This window comes from Hemicordylus capensis, chromosome 4, assembly GCF_027244095.1.
Source record: "Hemicordylus capensis ecotype Gifberg chromosome 4, rHemCap1.1.pri, whole genome shotgun sequence".
NCBI classification, from domain to species: Eukaryota; Metazoa; Chordata; class Lepidosauria; order Squamata; family Cordylidae; genus Hemicordylus; species Hemicordylus capensis.
This window is the reverse complement of record NC_069660.1, coordinates 20,454,411-20,469,142: the sequence shown is the minus strand read 5'-3', so window position 1 is coordinate 20,469,142 and position 14,732 is coordinate 20,454,411. Positions and strand designations below refer to the sequence as shown.

At 41.0% G+C, this 14,732-nt stretch overlaps 1 protein-coding gene across 7 annotated transcripts in view; it reads right to left on the bottom strand.

Annotated features, from left to right (window-relative positions):
* LOC128321980 (serine/threonine-protein phosphatase 4 regulatory subunit 1-like) overlaps positions 1-14,732 on the bottom strand; it is a 75,568-nt gene that overhangs the window by 48,985 nt on the left and 11,851 nt on the right. For all 7 annotated transcript variants that reach the window (XM_053242600.1, XM_053242604.1, XM_053242598.1 and 4 more), the window contains one exon: positions 1,266-1,398. In XM_053242600.1, the coding sequence (XP_053098575.1) occupies positions 1,266-1,398 (133 nt within the window). The remainder of the gene's footprint in view (positions 1-1,265; positions 1,399-14,732) is intronic.

Below are 14,732 nucleotides of genomic sequence, written 5' to 3'. Positions count from 1 at the left end.
AATTCAAATGAGGCTTGCTTCCAGTGCACAGGCGGCATCAAAATCCCAGTTCTGAGACTGGTGCATAGAGGAGTGCAGGTAAGGAGATAGGAACAGGGAGAAAAAGCAATAGCCTAACAATCTGAGGACCCTAGGAGTCGCCACCACCCAAAATGTGTGAACCCGATGTAATAAATGGAGGAAAAAACATCAGTGGGTGGGTTGAATGATCTCCATACACTGTAAAAAAAAAAGACCAATGTTTCTTTTTCCGCAGGTCATCCATTATGATGGGATGTGCCTAAGCAATGACCAAGAGGGCGGGAGCGGATGAAATTAAAGGACTTGTTCAAGAACAGTGCGACCACAGGGTGAAAGGAAACCAAGAATGGATCAGACCATCAAAGATCCTTGGTCCGATTAATGTAGGTGTGGAGAGCCCTATGGACATCCAAGGAATGCCAGGTCCGCTCCTCAGAGTGAACAGGAGAAGGACAAAAGGAGGGTAAGACACTGACTGAAGCTATTCACATGTGCAGGCAAAACTGAGCTAAGGAAGCCCAGCCTGGTTTTGCCTGCACGTGTGTACCACCGGGATCATGCCCGATCCCAGTGGTGCCTTGGAGGGCAAACCCATCTCCGGAGCCACCCTCTTAAATGGGGTTAGGAGAATGAGTACTCGCCTATCCCCGTTCTATCGATCATCTGCCAGCCCCAGCCAGCTTCGGGGGGGATCCCCATAATGCACTGTGCACTCACACAGTGCATAATGGGGTTTATGGGGGGGCATCCTGACACCCCAACCCTCGGAGCTACTGGCAGAAGCCGGCAATTCTCTGGGCAGCTGATCCGGCCACCCAGCAACAAGAAGTACATTGTCTGGGGGGGAGGTAAGCATTTCGAGGCTTCCTCCTGTCGCCCTGTCTGATCCATTTCTCCAGTCGTGAGAAAAGGCTCTATATCTTGCAAATAGTGCAAGGTCAAATTGATCTTGGGCAAGAAGGTAGAGTCTACCTTGAGGACTACCAAGTCAGAAAGCAAGCCTCGTTTGAATTTGGATCTAGTCCTGTCTATGGAACATGTTGGGTCCACAGCCCATCATCATGGATAACCTCCTACACTGTGGAAAAATACTAAATGTTATTGTTTCATTAGAAAATACTAATAGTATACAATTATATGTTTGAAATCTTTAACAAAAAAGTTACCTATGTAGAACATCTATGAAAATAAAGGAGAGAGAAATTAACACAACATAACACTGGCATAATTATTTGCATTGTTACCTGTTAAATATATTATCACTAAAAGCATATTTTTCCAGACGTGCAAGTGGAGCCAAGTTATCCTGCCCAGGAATGTCCAAAAACGCAGTTATCCTCATGCTATCACAATCTGGTCCATAGTCTTCAAATCCAACTTGAAGGGAAGAAAAGTAGTACATCAGCAAGGAAAGGAAGGAAAAACAGTACCAAATATGCCCAACTGGGAGAGACTGAGCTTTTAAAAACTAATCTACATACAAAAGAAGGTTGGCAACTTTCACAGGCTTTGGGATTTTTTAAAGCCTTAACTAATAAGATTGTGATGAAGCTGTAAGAGAATTCACATTACTAACTCTTATTAGTGCATAAGGAGGGCTTGCAAGATTGAAATGTACTTGCAAATCAAGGAGGCTATAACTACGCCTATAATTTACCATTTTTAAACAATTTCTGAAGTGAGGGTCTGACTTCTTTATAATATTTAGCACAGATGATTCTGCAACCATCTCTGTAAATCAGGTTCGACATATATCTATCTATCTTACTAGCCTAGTTTACCATATTTGGGTACATGTAAAGCAGAAAGGAATGTAGTAATACTTTGGTAAAAATGACAAAATTTTGAGTAGACTGCTGGCAACTCTGACAGCCAATATCCTCAGTATGTATGGAAAGAAAGCTGTGTAAATGGTGCTTATGCAGCACACCACACTATAACGTGATACATCCAAAATATCAGATGTACACATTAAGGACACTGGCTGACATTCAGCGAGCCGTAGATCCAAGAGGGGTCTACACTTGTTGCTTCCAAGTGACTCACCAGTCCACTGGTGCTACCAGTGACAGCGTGAGCTGCTCTGTACATACTAAGCTAATGGGAATAGGTCCCAGCTGCTCTGACACAGAGCTTAGTATGCACAGAGCAGCCCACACCATCACATGGTCAGCAACTAGAAGTGACTAGTCTGAAATGGTCAGACTAGAACCCCAGATTCACCCTAAACATGCATTTTCAAAGATGGTGGGAGGACAGATGCAAAACATCTGAAGCAAGGCCTCTTTAATGTTGTGCTTTAGTATCACCAAGGCTTCTGATGAACAAACAACCCAATCTGTAGACTGTTTCTGAGCAACATCCAGACTAAACATCTTCATTGAACATTATGTCCATAAAAACCAAACAGGATTATCCCACACAGACAGTCAACAATATTCGCAGGATATGCAACCAGTGTTCCATCTAAGGCGTACACACACTCACACATTTTAGATGTCCACCTGAGTTCATTTTAGATCCCACTCGGGTTGAATCAGGAAGGCTCCACTCTGCACTGCCTTGATAGTGCCGCCCAGAACAAAACTCATTCCGAACACAGATGAAAAAAAATTAGAGAACATACTGCATGGAACTTGATAAATAACTGTGACAAGCAAAAGAGACCACTGGCAGAAGTCTCTCTTGATGCAGAGAAGGCTTTTGACAACCTTAAGGTAAGCCTTCTACTGAAACTACTTGAAAAGATGCAATTTGGAGAGAGGTTCCTGCAGGTGATTAAAGTATGCTAACCCAGTGATATACACAAAGATGAACGGTCACTGCTCAGATTTTGCTATAGAGAGAGAAAAGTCAGGCATGTCCCCCCACTCCTATCCTCTTTGCTATTTCATCAGAACTACTTACAAATGTCCTCAGAAATCGAGTTGACCTTATGGAAATACCAGCTGAGCAAAGTAAACAATTATTATTATTATTATTATTACATTTATATCCCACTTTTCCTCCAAGGAGCCCAGAGCGGTGTACTACATACAAATTAAATCACTGTTACACAAGTCATACAAAAATTATTTCTTAGAAAAATAGTTGCCCTATCTGAATTATGTAGATCAGAAGAAAAAAACATTTTGGCAAGCCAAAAAGATTGACATGAATACTCTGTAAACTGCACAACACCGGCTGGAGGGCCCAAGTTGTGCAGCCTTACTGTAGCTTGCAGGCTGATCTCTAACACTACATATGCCTTAGTATCTCCTTTAAAAAAGAAAAATCTAGCATGCTAAGCTCTACAAACACCATCTTGTGTCTTTAAAATAGTGAAATGTTTAAATGATTGTATATATTAAATATATATTGTATATTTAAATAAGTATTGTATATCATTCCCCCCCAAAAAACACTTCCCCATGGCTTCAAAGCTTCCCATCTGAGAAGCTCCTTTCCCAAGCAAATTCACAATGCCTGATGAAATAGACCTTATATTTAAAATATTTGTACTACCTGTGATCATAAGCAAAATGAAAGTTTCAGCACGTAATATTTTAAAACATAATAAGAGATCAAGTTTTGTTTGATAGTCTCAATTTTTTAATTGCATTAATAAATAACTAACTGAGCTCCTATAGAGATTAGTTTGAATGATAAACCTTTACAAGGTGTGCTGGCAAATGACTTTGTTGTTCTGATTTCATCTATGAGAAACAATCAGCTGCAACATAGAGGAGAGGGAAGGGGAAGAATGGGTTTCTGATGCTACTAAAACAACAACAACTACTACTACTACTACTACTACTACTACTACTACTACTACTACTGTGAAGGGGCGGCGGGGGGACGGGACCATGCAGCACTGCCAAAGACAAAACTAAAATGGTATACTTCAATAACTATGCAATACTCCAACTTTGTGATAAGAAACTTGTCTGGTCACCCCAATAAGTGAAAACAAGTTCCAAGTGTAGAAGCAGTGGCCACAGTGCTGTGTTTTCCCAAAGAGACAAAGTATGGTGCTGCACTTGCTGCATCTGTGCATGCTTGTGCTTTTTCTCCTGGCAGAAAGAGAAGAGTTGCTCAGATCCAATGGAAGGGTTGCAGGTATGAAAAGATGTAATAGGTCAGCCAATAGAGAGAATGGTCACAAAGTACTAGAACTGAACACTGCTTTAAAACTTTCTCAGATTAGTAAAAGGCACACAGTCTCAGACAAAAATATGTTACATACCTATGTCAAATTTAACAGCTAAACTGGCAACACAATTAATGTCTTGGAGCTAAGTTAAGAAGCTGGCAACCAATTTTATAAACCCTGCTTCTTGTCTTAATTAAGAGCCAAAAGGGTAGATGGGTCAGATGATGAAGCCATCCAAAAGCCAGAAACATGCTGAATGTGAAGGAAGCCAACAGAACCGCAGAAGTGCAATCGGATATGGCCAGCACAAGAAAAGAAATGACAAGATCATGAGTCATTCTACTGGCAGCAGCCTTGAAATTGAAAGGCTGGTTAGTGGTGAAGTTGTGGAGCAAAGGTAGGGGATTTGTCAAAATGTTTCAGGACAAACGAAGAGAATGCAACAGCTAAGAACCCATGCAATGTATTGGTTGATAAAATTGCTGACAGAGAGCCACCTTAGATGTTATTTCTCCTTAAAGAGCAGCAAAGGGAAAGCAGAAAAATAAAAATAAAAAATCACCAGACACAAGTGAGCACACCCTGATACGCAGGCCTTGCAGAATTCCCCACCCGGACAAATTCCTCCCTACATGAAGCATTTCAAAATTGCCTCCATGTAATTAGGCTGAGAACGAAGGAAGGCAGATGCAGCCACTACAAAACACTGTTGGAATACAGCACTGCCATGTGCCAGTTGTCTAAGCATTTCCTTTCACAGCCGGCAGGGAGACAGTATTCAAAAATGGAAAGAGAGAAGTGAATAATGTGCTGCTGCCTATGTAGTATGTCTTTCTCTGCTTGCAGAGACAGACGCCACCCAGACTAGGGGTCAGTCAGCCCACCCTCAAGGAGAAACCTTCAGGGCAGGCCCCTCAGCACTGCATGGTGCTTATGCTTCCCCAGCTCTACAACTGTTGCCTATATTATCACCCCTTTGACTTAGGCTTTCTTCCGAAGGAGAAAGTGACCTCAAAAGGAAACTGAAAGCTCAGGGGTAGGTTACAAAGGAGCTCAGGTGAGTGAAAGTAAGGGCACAACTATACCCCTGAATTATTATTTGCAAGGCTGCACTACTTGCTTCTTAACAATGTGAGAACAGAAGGATAGCACCGAACATGGGCCCAAGAACAAACAAGAGAGGGGACCGAAGAGGAAATATTTTATTATTGCTACTGATGTAAACAAATAAGAGGTTAAAGCTCTTAATAATAATAATAATAACAACAACAACAACAACAACAACAACAACAATATTGGTGGGAACTAGTGAACCTCAGCACAAATTAAGTCCTGTTATAGGGCAGTGTTGCTTTGTTTAGGCAATAAGCAGCACTGAGAAAGTAAATTAAGTTATTGTTGCCACTACAAGCACTGAAATGGTGACTAGGAATACATTTTTTAAAAGAATACTCAAAGGAGGCAGGAAGTATGTTTCTCAATGCACATATCAAACCCAAGCATTAAGATGAACAAAGGTAGTGAGGGGTCCAGAAACCCAGGACTACAAGGAACGGTTAAACAAGCTGGGTATGTTTAGCCTGGAGAAGAGAAGACGGAACATCTTCAAATCTCCAAGGGGGTGACGCGCAGAAGGAGCAGACTTGTTATCAGTTGCTTCTATGGGCAAAAATAGAACCAATGGGTTGAAATTACAAGGAAGCAGATTGAGGACAGACATGAGGAAGCACTTCCCAACTATAAAAGCTGTTAGACAGAGGAACAGTCTGCCTCATGCAGTGGTGGGCCCTCCTACACCAAAGGTTTTCAAACAGAGACTGGATGGCCATCTGTCAGTAGTCTAACACTTACAAGAAACACAGTAATATACACTTTTAGCAAATTCTAATCTTAGTGCAGTCATTTATGTGACCTTTTTGCCCTTATTCTGAAATGAATTAATGCAATCTATTTTATTTATTTATTTAAAACATTTATACCACCCAAAATGCAAATATCTGGGCGGTTTACAACAAAATACTAAAAACCGATAAAAAGATTAAAACATCACAATAATTAAAATGTAAAATCTTAAAACTATTTAAAACACAATTAAAACAGTATCTAAATAAAAGCCTGGGTGAACAAATGTGTCTTGACTGCTCTTTTAAAAGTTGTAAGAGATGGGGAGGCTCTTATTTCAACAGGGAGCACATTCCAAAGTCCAGGGGCAGCAACGGAGAAGGCCCGTTCCCAAGTAGCCTCCAGATGAGTTGGCGACAACCGCAAACGAACCTCTCCAGATGATCTCAATGGGCTGTGTGGTACATGCCGAAGAAGGCGTTCTCTTAAAATATCCAGGGCCCAAGCTGTTTAGGGCTTTACAGGTTATAACTAGCACCCTGTATTTTGCCCGGAAACTTATCGGCAACCAGTGTCAATCTTTTAAGATTTATTTATTTATTTATTTATCACATTTGTACACCGCCCCAAACTTTCATCTCTGGGCGGTTAACAATAGTATAAAACAAGTTAAAATACATACAAAAACCTAAAACAACTCAACAATTCAAAAATCAACCATGAATTAAAACCTTAAAATTTAAAGAACAGAAAAAGCTTGGGTGAAGAGGTGGATTTTCAAATGCTTTCTAAAAATGGGGAGGATCGTATCTCAGCAGGGAGCGCATTCCACAGTCAAGATAGGAGTGATATGTTCTCTCCGAGATGACCCAGAAACCAACCTGGCTGCTGCATTCTGAACCAACTGAAGAAGCAAGTATACAGCTTGGGGTTATTACTGGACCCGGCTTTGCTTTTGGAAGCTCAGGGGGAGGCGGTGGCCCAGGGTGCCTTTGCACGGCTTCGGATAGTACGCCAGCTGCGTCCCTTTCTCATTAAGGCAGATCTGGCCACAGTTACCCATGACTTAGTCACATCGCGGCTGGATTGCTGTAAGGCGCTCTATGTGGGGCTGCCCTTGAAGAATATGTGGAAACGGCAGCTAGTGCAAAATGTGGCAGCTGGGGTTCTATCTGAAGCTGCCCCGTGTGATCATATCACACCTATTTTGAAAAAGCTGCACTGGTTACCAGTGTGTTTCTGGGTCCAATTCAAGGTGCTGGTTTTGACCTTGAAAGCCCTTAACGGTTTGGGCCCAGGATACCTGAGACCACCTGCTCCAAAAGGTTGCTGCCAGCTTGATGAGATCATCTAAGGGGGCTCTGCTCCAGGTGCTGACCATGAGGGAGGCTCGGTTGTCGTGCATACGGGTCAGGGCCTTCTCTGTTACTTCCCCCAGATTTTGGAATGCTCTCCCAGTGGTCATTCGCTCCTTGTACTCCATCACAGTTTTTAGAAAGCTTGTTAAATCTTGGCTTTTTATCCAGGCCTTTACATGATTGTTTCTATTGCTGCTTCTGTGTGTTTTACCCATGTATAGTTTTTATCTTTGCATTTTATATATTTTAAATCAGATTTGTTTCATATATTTAGCTTAATACTTTTAACTGTTATTTTTATTGTATGTTTTTTAACTTTTGTAAACCGTCTTGGGATTGTTTTTAATGAAAGGCAGTATATAAATTTAACAATAAAAAATAAAATAAATAAACTGCAGTTTCCAGACTACATACAAAGGCAGCCCCACATAAAGCGCATTGCAGTAATCAAGTCTGGAGATCTCCAGCAAATGTACTAGTGTTCTGAGGTCGTTTATCTCAAGAAATGGATGCAGCTGGCGTATCAGCTGAAAATGATAAAAGGCACCACTGGCTATTGCCTCAACCTGGGACACCAAGAAGAGGTTTGTGTCCAGAAGCACCTTCAGACTGCGTACCTGTTCCTTCTGGGGAAGTGTGACCCCATCAAGAACTGACAGATCAAAATCATCTCCCGAGTTCCAACCCCACACTTTAAGTACCTCTGTCTTATCTGGGTTCAGCCTCAGCTAGTTACCTCTCATCCAGCCCATCACTGCCTCCAGGCAGGCATTTAGGGAGGTTATGACTTCTCCTGATGATGACGACATGGAGAAAAAGATTTGGGGTCATCAGCATACTGATAACACCCTGCACCAAATCTCCTGATGATCTCTCCCAGCGGTTTCATGTAGAAACATCGGAAACAATACGGAGCCCTGAGGGACACCATAGGAAAGTTCAGATTTGCAAGAACAACAGTCTCCAAGGGACACCATCTGGAATCTGCCAGAACGGTAAGAGCGGAACCACTACAAAGCAGTGCCTCCCAACCCCAACCCCCTCAGACACTCCAGAAGGATACTAGGGTTGATAGTACTATGGTCAATATTATTTACCATTCTGCTTTGAATGTTTAGAAATATGACTGCTAAGCAGGCACCTCTGGAATGAAACAGGGATGTGCACTAGCCAAGGTTTGTACATAGGTTCGGTGCCGCAGGGGGGTTGGCAGCGAGTGAGATCTTTAAAAAGGAGGAGAGCAGGTCCTTGCTGATTCTCTGCCACCCCATGCAGCTTCTTGCTGTTGCGGCACTCATCCCAAGAACCCAAGCGCAGCACCAGCACGCACATGGTATCCACACGGGCATGGACGTCATGTGCATGCTGGTGCCATGCTCAGGTTCTTGCAATGAGTGCCATAACAGCAGGAAGCTGTACGGGGCGGCTTTTTAAGGATCCCGCTCACCATCCCCGTCCACACACACACACCCGTGCCAAAATAGTTCGGACCTTGGTTCATGCACATCCCTAGAATAAGACATGATAGCAGCAACTCAGTCCTCCCTCGAAATTGAAGGCCTAATAGAAATCTTTTTTGAGGCATTTGAAACCTATCAGAGAACAAATTTATTTTAATATAATTAGAAGTAAATGAGTCATCTAGACCAGAAAGCCATGCAATAAAGAAAAGGTATGGTAACTCAGATTCCCAACTAAATTATTCTTCTGAACTATTTCCCTCTTATTGTATTTCTTATTTTATTTATTGTAAAAATAAACAAGAAGCAAATCATGTGAATTGGACCTTATGCTGAATAAAACAAGCTTGTGAGTATTTAGGAATTGTTGGAGCTATATACATTTGATTGTGTTGTGCTACACTGTGACATAGTCATGAAATTTGAAGGTACCCATTTTGAGTCATTTAATCCAAACCCCTGCATCCTAAAGGAGGGATATCCAACCACGGCATTCTTGGAGGCCACACTGCATCTAGTGTTTGTGTAACAAAACTAGATTTTACCACCCTCCAAATTATATATTCCTAATGGCAAATCAGGCTCTGTACATAAAATTGTGGATGTATAGCTATGAACACTTCTGTTCAGACACAGCCAGTATATTACATACAAAATCCAAAAAGATGTTAAATATGGACCTCACTATTTCATACTAGATGAGAACACCTTTTTCTTTCCCTTACATATGAATCTGTTGGCAAAACCTTTCACCACATCTTGATTAAAAATTGATAGAGCCTCCAGGGGCCAGATAAAACTGCTGCAGGTGCCACATCTAGTACAAAAACCATCCATGTCCTAAAGCAGGGCTGCACAACTTTGGCCTTACTGCAGATGCTGAACTACAACTCCCATTATCCCTCCCTATTGGCTATTGTAGCTGGGAATCATGGGAGTCAGAGTCCATAAAAATGCTGGAGGGCCTAAGTTGTACCACCCTGTCCTAAAGCATTCCCAGCTATCTAGCCAATATGAAATCCATATTGGATTTGAGCAAGACACTGATCTCAGCCTCAGAGATCTTCTGTAAAAAGAGACTTGCCTCACAGTGGTGTTCAGAAGAAAAACTAAATGAAGATAGAAGAGCATTTTGCATAATAAAAAATGTGCACTGTAAAGTTATTACTACCACTGTAAAGTTATTACTACCACAAAAGATTCTATAACCTCCCCAGCCAGCTTATTCTAATGATAAACCAATGTTTTACATCCTGAGCTGTGTGTGCGCAGCAAACAATGCAGTGCAGGGCATACTATTTGTCTTCTGCTTTTTAACAACACAGCTTCTAGCCCTTACCATTGAAAAGATATGCCAAAAAGTACTTGGGCAATGCCTGGTGAAATCTTATTCAGCAATCCTGTCAGACACAGGGTTTTAGCACCCTGCATAGTACCCTACTCCTTGTATGTTTCCATTAAGTAAAGTGTGCCGTCGAGTCAGTGTTGACTCCTGGCGACCACAGAGCACTGTGGTCGTCTTTGGTAGAACACTGGAGGGGTTTACCATTGCCATCTCCCGCGCAGTAAGAGATGATGCCTTTCAGCATCTTCCTATATCGCTACTGCCCGATATAGGTGTTTCTCATAGTCTGGGAAACATACCAGCGGGGATTCAAACCGGCAACCTCTGGCTTGGTAGTCAAGTCATTTCCCCACTGCGCCATTAGGTGGCTATCTTCCCATTACTAACAAAATATATTATGTAAATGAGTAAAATAAAGAATGAGGCAATTCATGAGAAATTAAGTATGTTTGTTCAACTTGCATAATTTATACAGACTGAAGAATTTTGCTTTTTTATGTAGAGCTTGGGATACTGTGGCACAGAAAATTTATAAGTGGAGTGTATATAGCTTGCTTAAGGTTATTTTCCTGTATTTAAATGCATTACTTCTCATCCTGTCCTTAGTAGAGGACAGTGGGTAAACAATTGTCCTCCATTTCTTTCCAATATTTTAAAAGGCCCATCTATGCATTCTTTTCTCGTTTTAATATGCCCAGTGTTTACTGTTTCAGTTAGGATTTGACTTCCCTATTCTTTGTCTTCACAGCTCTTCCCTTATTTATTTATTTATTTGATTTATATACCGCCCCTCCAAAATGGAGGATCGATATATAAATACTTTATTTGTATATTTATATACAAAGTCGATACTTTGTATCAGCAATTCCTGATGGTCAAAACTGGACACAAAACACTCCAAATGGGGTCTCTCCACTACTGAGTAATATTATTTCTTATATCTTACGAAATGATGCTGTTGATACTTACTGTATAAGCAGCAGTTGACACACCTTCAAATTATTTTCAATGCTGCTTGAGGACCAAGTGACACTTTACATTAAATGTGTCATTGTCCCTGGCCTGGTTAACTTTTCTTTAATAAAAAGCAGCCAGTTGAGACCATGAAAGGAGGGCTTTAACCCTTTGCCTCAAAACCCCAATCCTGCTCAGACTTCCTCACAGCTGCTATTTGCCTAAGGAAGGAAGCCATCAGCACCAATGGGAGCTTCCTTCCTAGGGCAAATAGCAGCTATTGGTGGTAAGATGATCCAGATCAGAATTGTGATAAATACACCCCTTCTCCCATGCTGCAGTCCTGATCTGGATAATAGCCCCCCAGAGCTGTGCTCTATAAAGAAATGTTAAATGTGTTAAGTGCCAATAACGTGTTTAACCTAGCACACAGCCCTGAAGCTCTGTAAGAGCTGTCAGTTGTTCTCCTTACACATCAACTCTTTATTCCTTCTTCAGTGTCACTGTTCTGCCACAGGGCCTGACAAATCCTAGATGCTAGGGAGACATTGCACCTAGAACTTTAACCATGGCATCTAGATACTTAGAGGCAGAGTAATTTAAGAAAATATTTATTTGTCCCAGGCACCCCTATTTCTGTTCCAAATATGTTACTTCTAAAGGGGATGAAGATAAACCCATTCACCCTCACCCTCCACAATGTACATCACTAAGTCCAATAATTCTGTCAAGTTTCCATTGCCTGGCTCCTAATTTTGGGGTTGGCTTCTAAATCCAAAGAAAATTTGTCAAGGCCTGGCCCACAATGTCCCCTAAATCCTTTACGTGTGTGTGTGTGTGTGTGTGTGTGTGTGTGTGTGTGTGTGTGTATATATATATATATATATATATATATATATATATATATATATAATGTTATTAAATGCAATGCAATTTCCCCAAAATAATTGCCTACCTACATGTTTACTTGTGTCTAAGGCCCCAACTCTGCACAAAACATCAAATTTACTGCAAGATCAGTACCCAGCTCATGTTTTCTCAAGTGTTCCCACAAGCAACTTTTGATACAATTACAAAGGCATGGAGGCACAGGCAGGAGGAGCAACACAGGAACTACAAGAATGAGAAAGAAACAGGGGAACTATTTTTATCCTGTCTTTCCCAGGGTGCAGGACCATCCCAATCCTATCAGTAGTTTTCCTGACTACTAGTTTCCCCTTTCTCCATTCAAGTGGAAGGAAAGGTATCCACTCCATTTACTTCTACAAAGCAAGGGGGAAGGGCCTAGAATCACAGAAATCAATGAGAAGGGAGAATATTCCCAGCCCAAACTTTGTGGTCCCCTGTAGGAGCACATATGACCGCCTCAGCCATTAATTTCCATACTTACAGACCCTTCCCTTTCTCTTATAAATCAACGGAAAGAATTACTTGTAAGGAATCTGCAGAGTGGCACAATTGCAACCATGTATGTCCTGTGGCTGTCTTGGTGATGATCAATAAAGTTACTGAACTATGTGACAACTGAAAAACAAGCCACAAAAGTCACTGGTAAACAGTTCTGTGGAATTCTTTTTAGTGCTTTGGTTTTGAAAACTGTAGCACATTACAGACAAGTTTTTGACCATAACTGGGGGATGTAAGTGTTAACTGAAACAAGTGGAAGCCAGGATTTCTACTATTTTTACTTTTGCAAGCCACAATACTCCTGCTAAGGCAGCTAGAGTTGGCAGTTCATGTGCTGCAAATATGTCAATGTAGATGGAAACAAGAAGAATAAAGAAGTTATTTCACAATCAAGTTCTCCTTTCAAATGAAAAAGAGCTGGCAAGCTCGGACAGGAGGGCAAGCTCATTAAAAAATAAAATGGGGAACATGGCTCGGTTCAGACATAATGAGAAACCATGGTTCCCCAGAAAAGCAACACTCTGCAAGCTATGGAGTTGTGCATTCCCCCTTCTTCTTATTCAATGATTCAGAGAGCTTTGCTGTTTTCTGCACACAGCAGAAATTCTGTCTTTTGAACACATCATAATGTGTGGCAAGCATTTTTAAAAAGGACATACTCGTGAATTTAAAGGGCACAGCCACTCCAGCAAAACTTGATTACATACCAAGGACAGATGCTTGGAAGTTCATCTTCAAGTGGAAACCACAGCCTTTGAAACATGGAATTTATCATATGTGTGTTTTACTGATTTATTTAGTGCATGTGTATTCTTTCCTTTTTCGAAGGACCTCAGGGGATCAACTGAAATAGGGCACATGGAGTTTCAAAATTTTATCCTCACATCTCATGAAGTAGCTTGGGGTAGAGATTGTGAATAGCACAAGCCATGCACTCAAGTCCATTACTAAACTGAAATCTGAAGCCACATATCCCTGGTAATGTTAGAGTGCTGCTCCCTACACAACTTGCCCTCATTAAGTGAAAAAGTTCCACACTAGTGCTGCACATCTTTGGTAGCAACTGATGGAAAGACTGTTCATATGATGAGGGCAATCCATGTGGTGACCAGCTGTCAACTTTAAAGCTGTCACATGGAGCCGTCATGTAAGAAACAGTACTAAGGACACACCCCCAGCAAAGTTCTAGCCATTTTATTTAGTGCTAGAAATTCTCCTAATCTTTTACAGCTTTCAGATTATCAGTGAATACACTAAACACATATTAACTGATCTCAATTTGTCACCCCCGCCAGGATTCCGTAACCAGCAGCCAGTGTGGGTCATCTCTCATAGTGGCCTACTAGTTATGTCAGGAAGTTGGAAAAGCTTTCCAACATTCACTGTTGATGTTTATGAAAACACACAGCAATATAAAGGACAAGTCATTTCAGAAGGAGATTTGTATGCATACAGAAACAAAGTGAACTATTTGACAGATGCAACACTACAAAGCCACAACCATCTGCAAATGTACCCTCAAATATAAAGACAAGTGAACAAGTCTTCTTGAAAAAATCAAGGCTTTACACTGCCCAAATACAATACATAAAAACAAAGCCAATGAAAAGGTTCTACAGCAAAATTTATAAACCTAGCATAGCACTTTGTTTCATTAAAGGACAATTCCTTCAAATGATGGTTGCTGCTACATTCTTGCTTTTAATATAGTTACTGCTGCAGAAATATTTGCGTTTATAAAGCTAACAGAACTGTATGTGTGTTTGTGTGTGCATGTATATGTTTTCACAGTATTGTGGTCTCTTATATGTCATAACAATAACTTGACAATGTCCTGAACGAACTTGTACCTTTTCTCATTTACTGCTGGGCTGACCAGGAAATCCTTATCTCCATCCTCCATAATACACATCAAGTATGTAACTAGAGGATCTTCTACATAGATTTAAAACCTAAAGATTTTCTGAAATATTTGTTTCATTGAAACATATATAGCCAAAATAATAATTTTCTAAAATCCATCTCCTCTCCCACTAGTCAACTGACAAGATTTTACAGGGATTTCAGAATATTTCACGGGGTGGGTGACAGGAACATCCTTAACATTAAAACAATAGTCTGCACCTGCATTCAGTGATCAAATCAAACAAAATACATGGAAAGAAGCCCTGATCATCTAATCCATCAGAACGATTACATTGTCTACACACTGG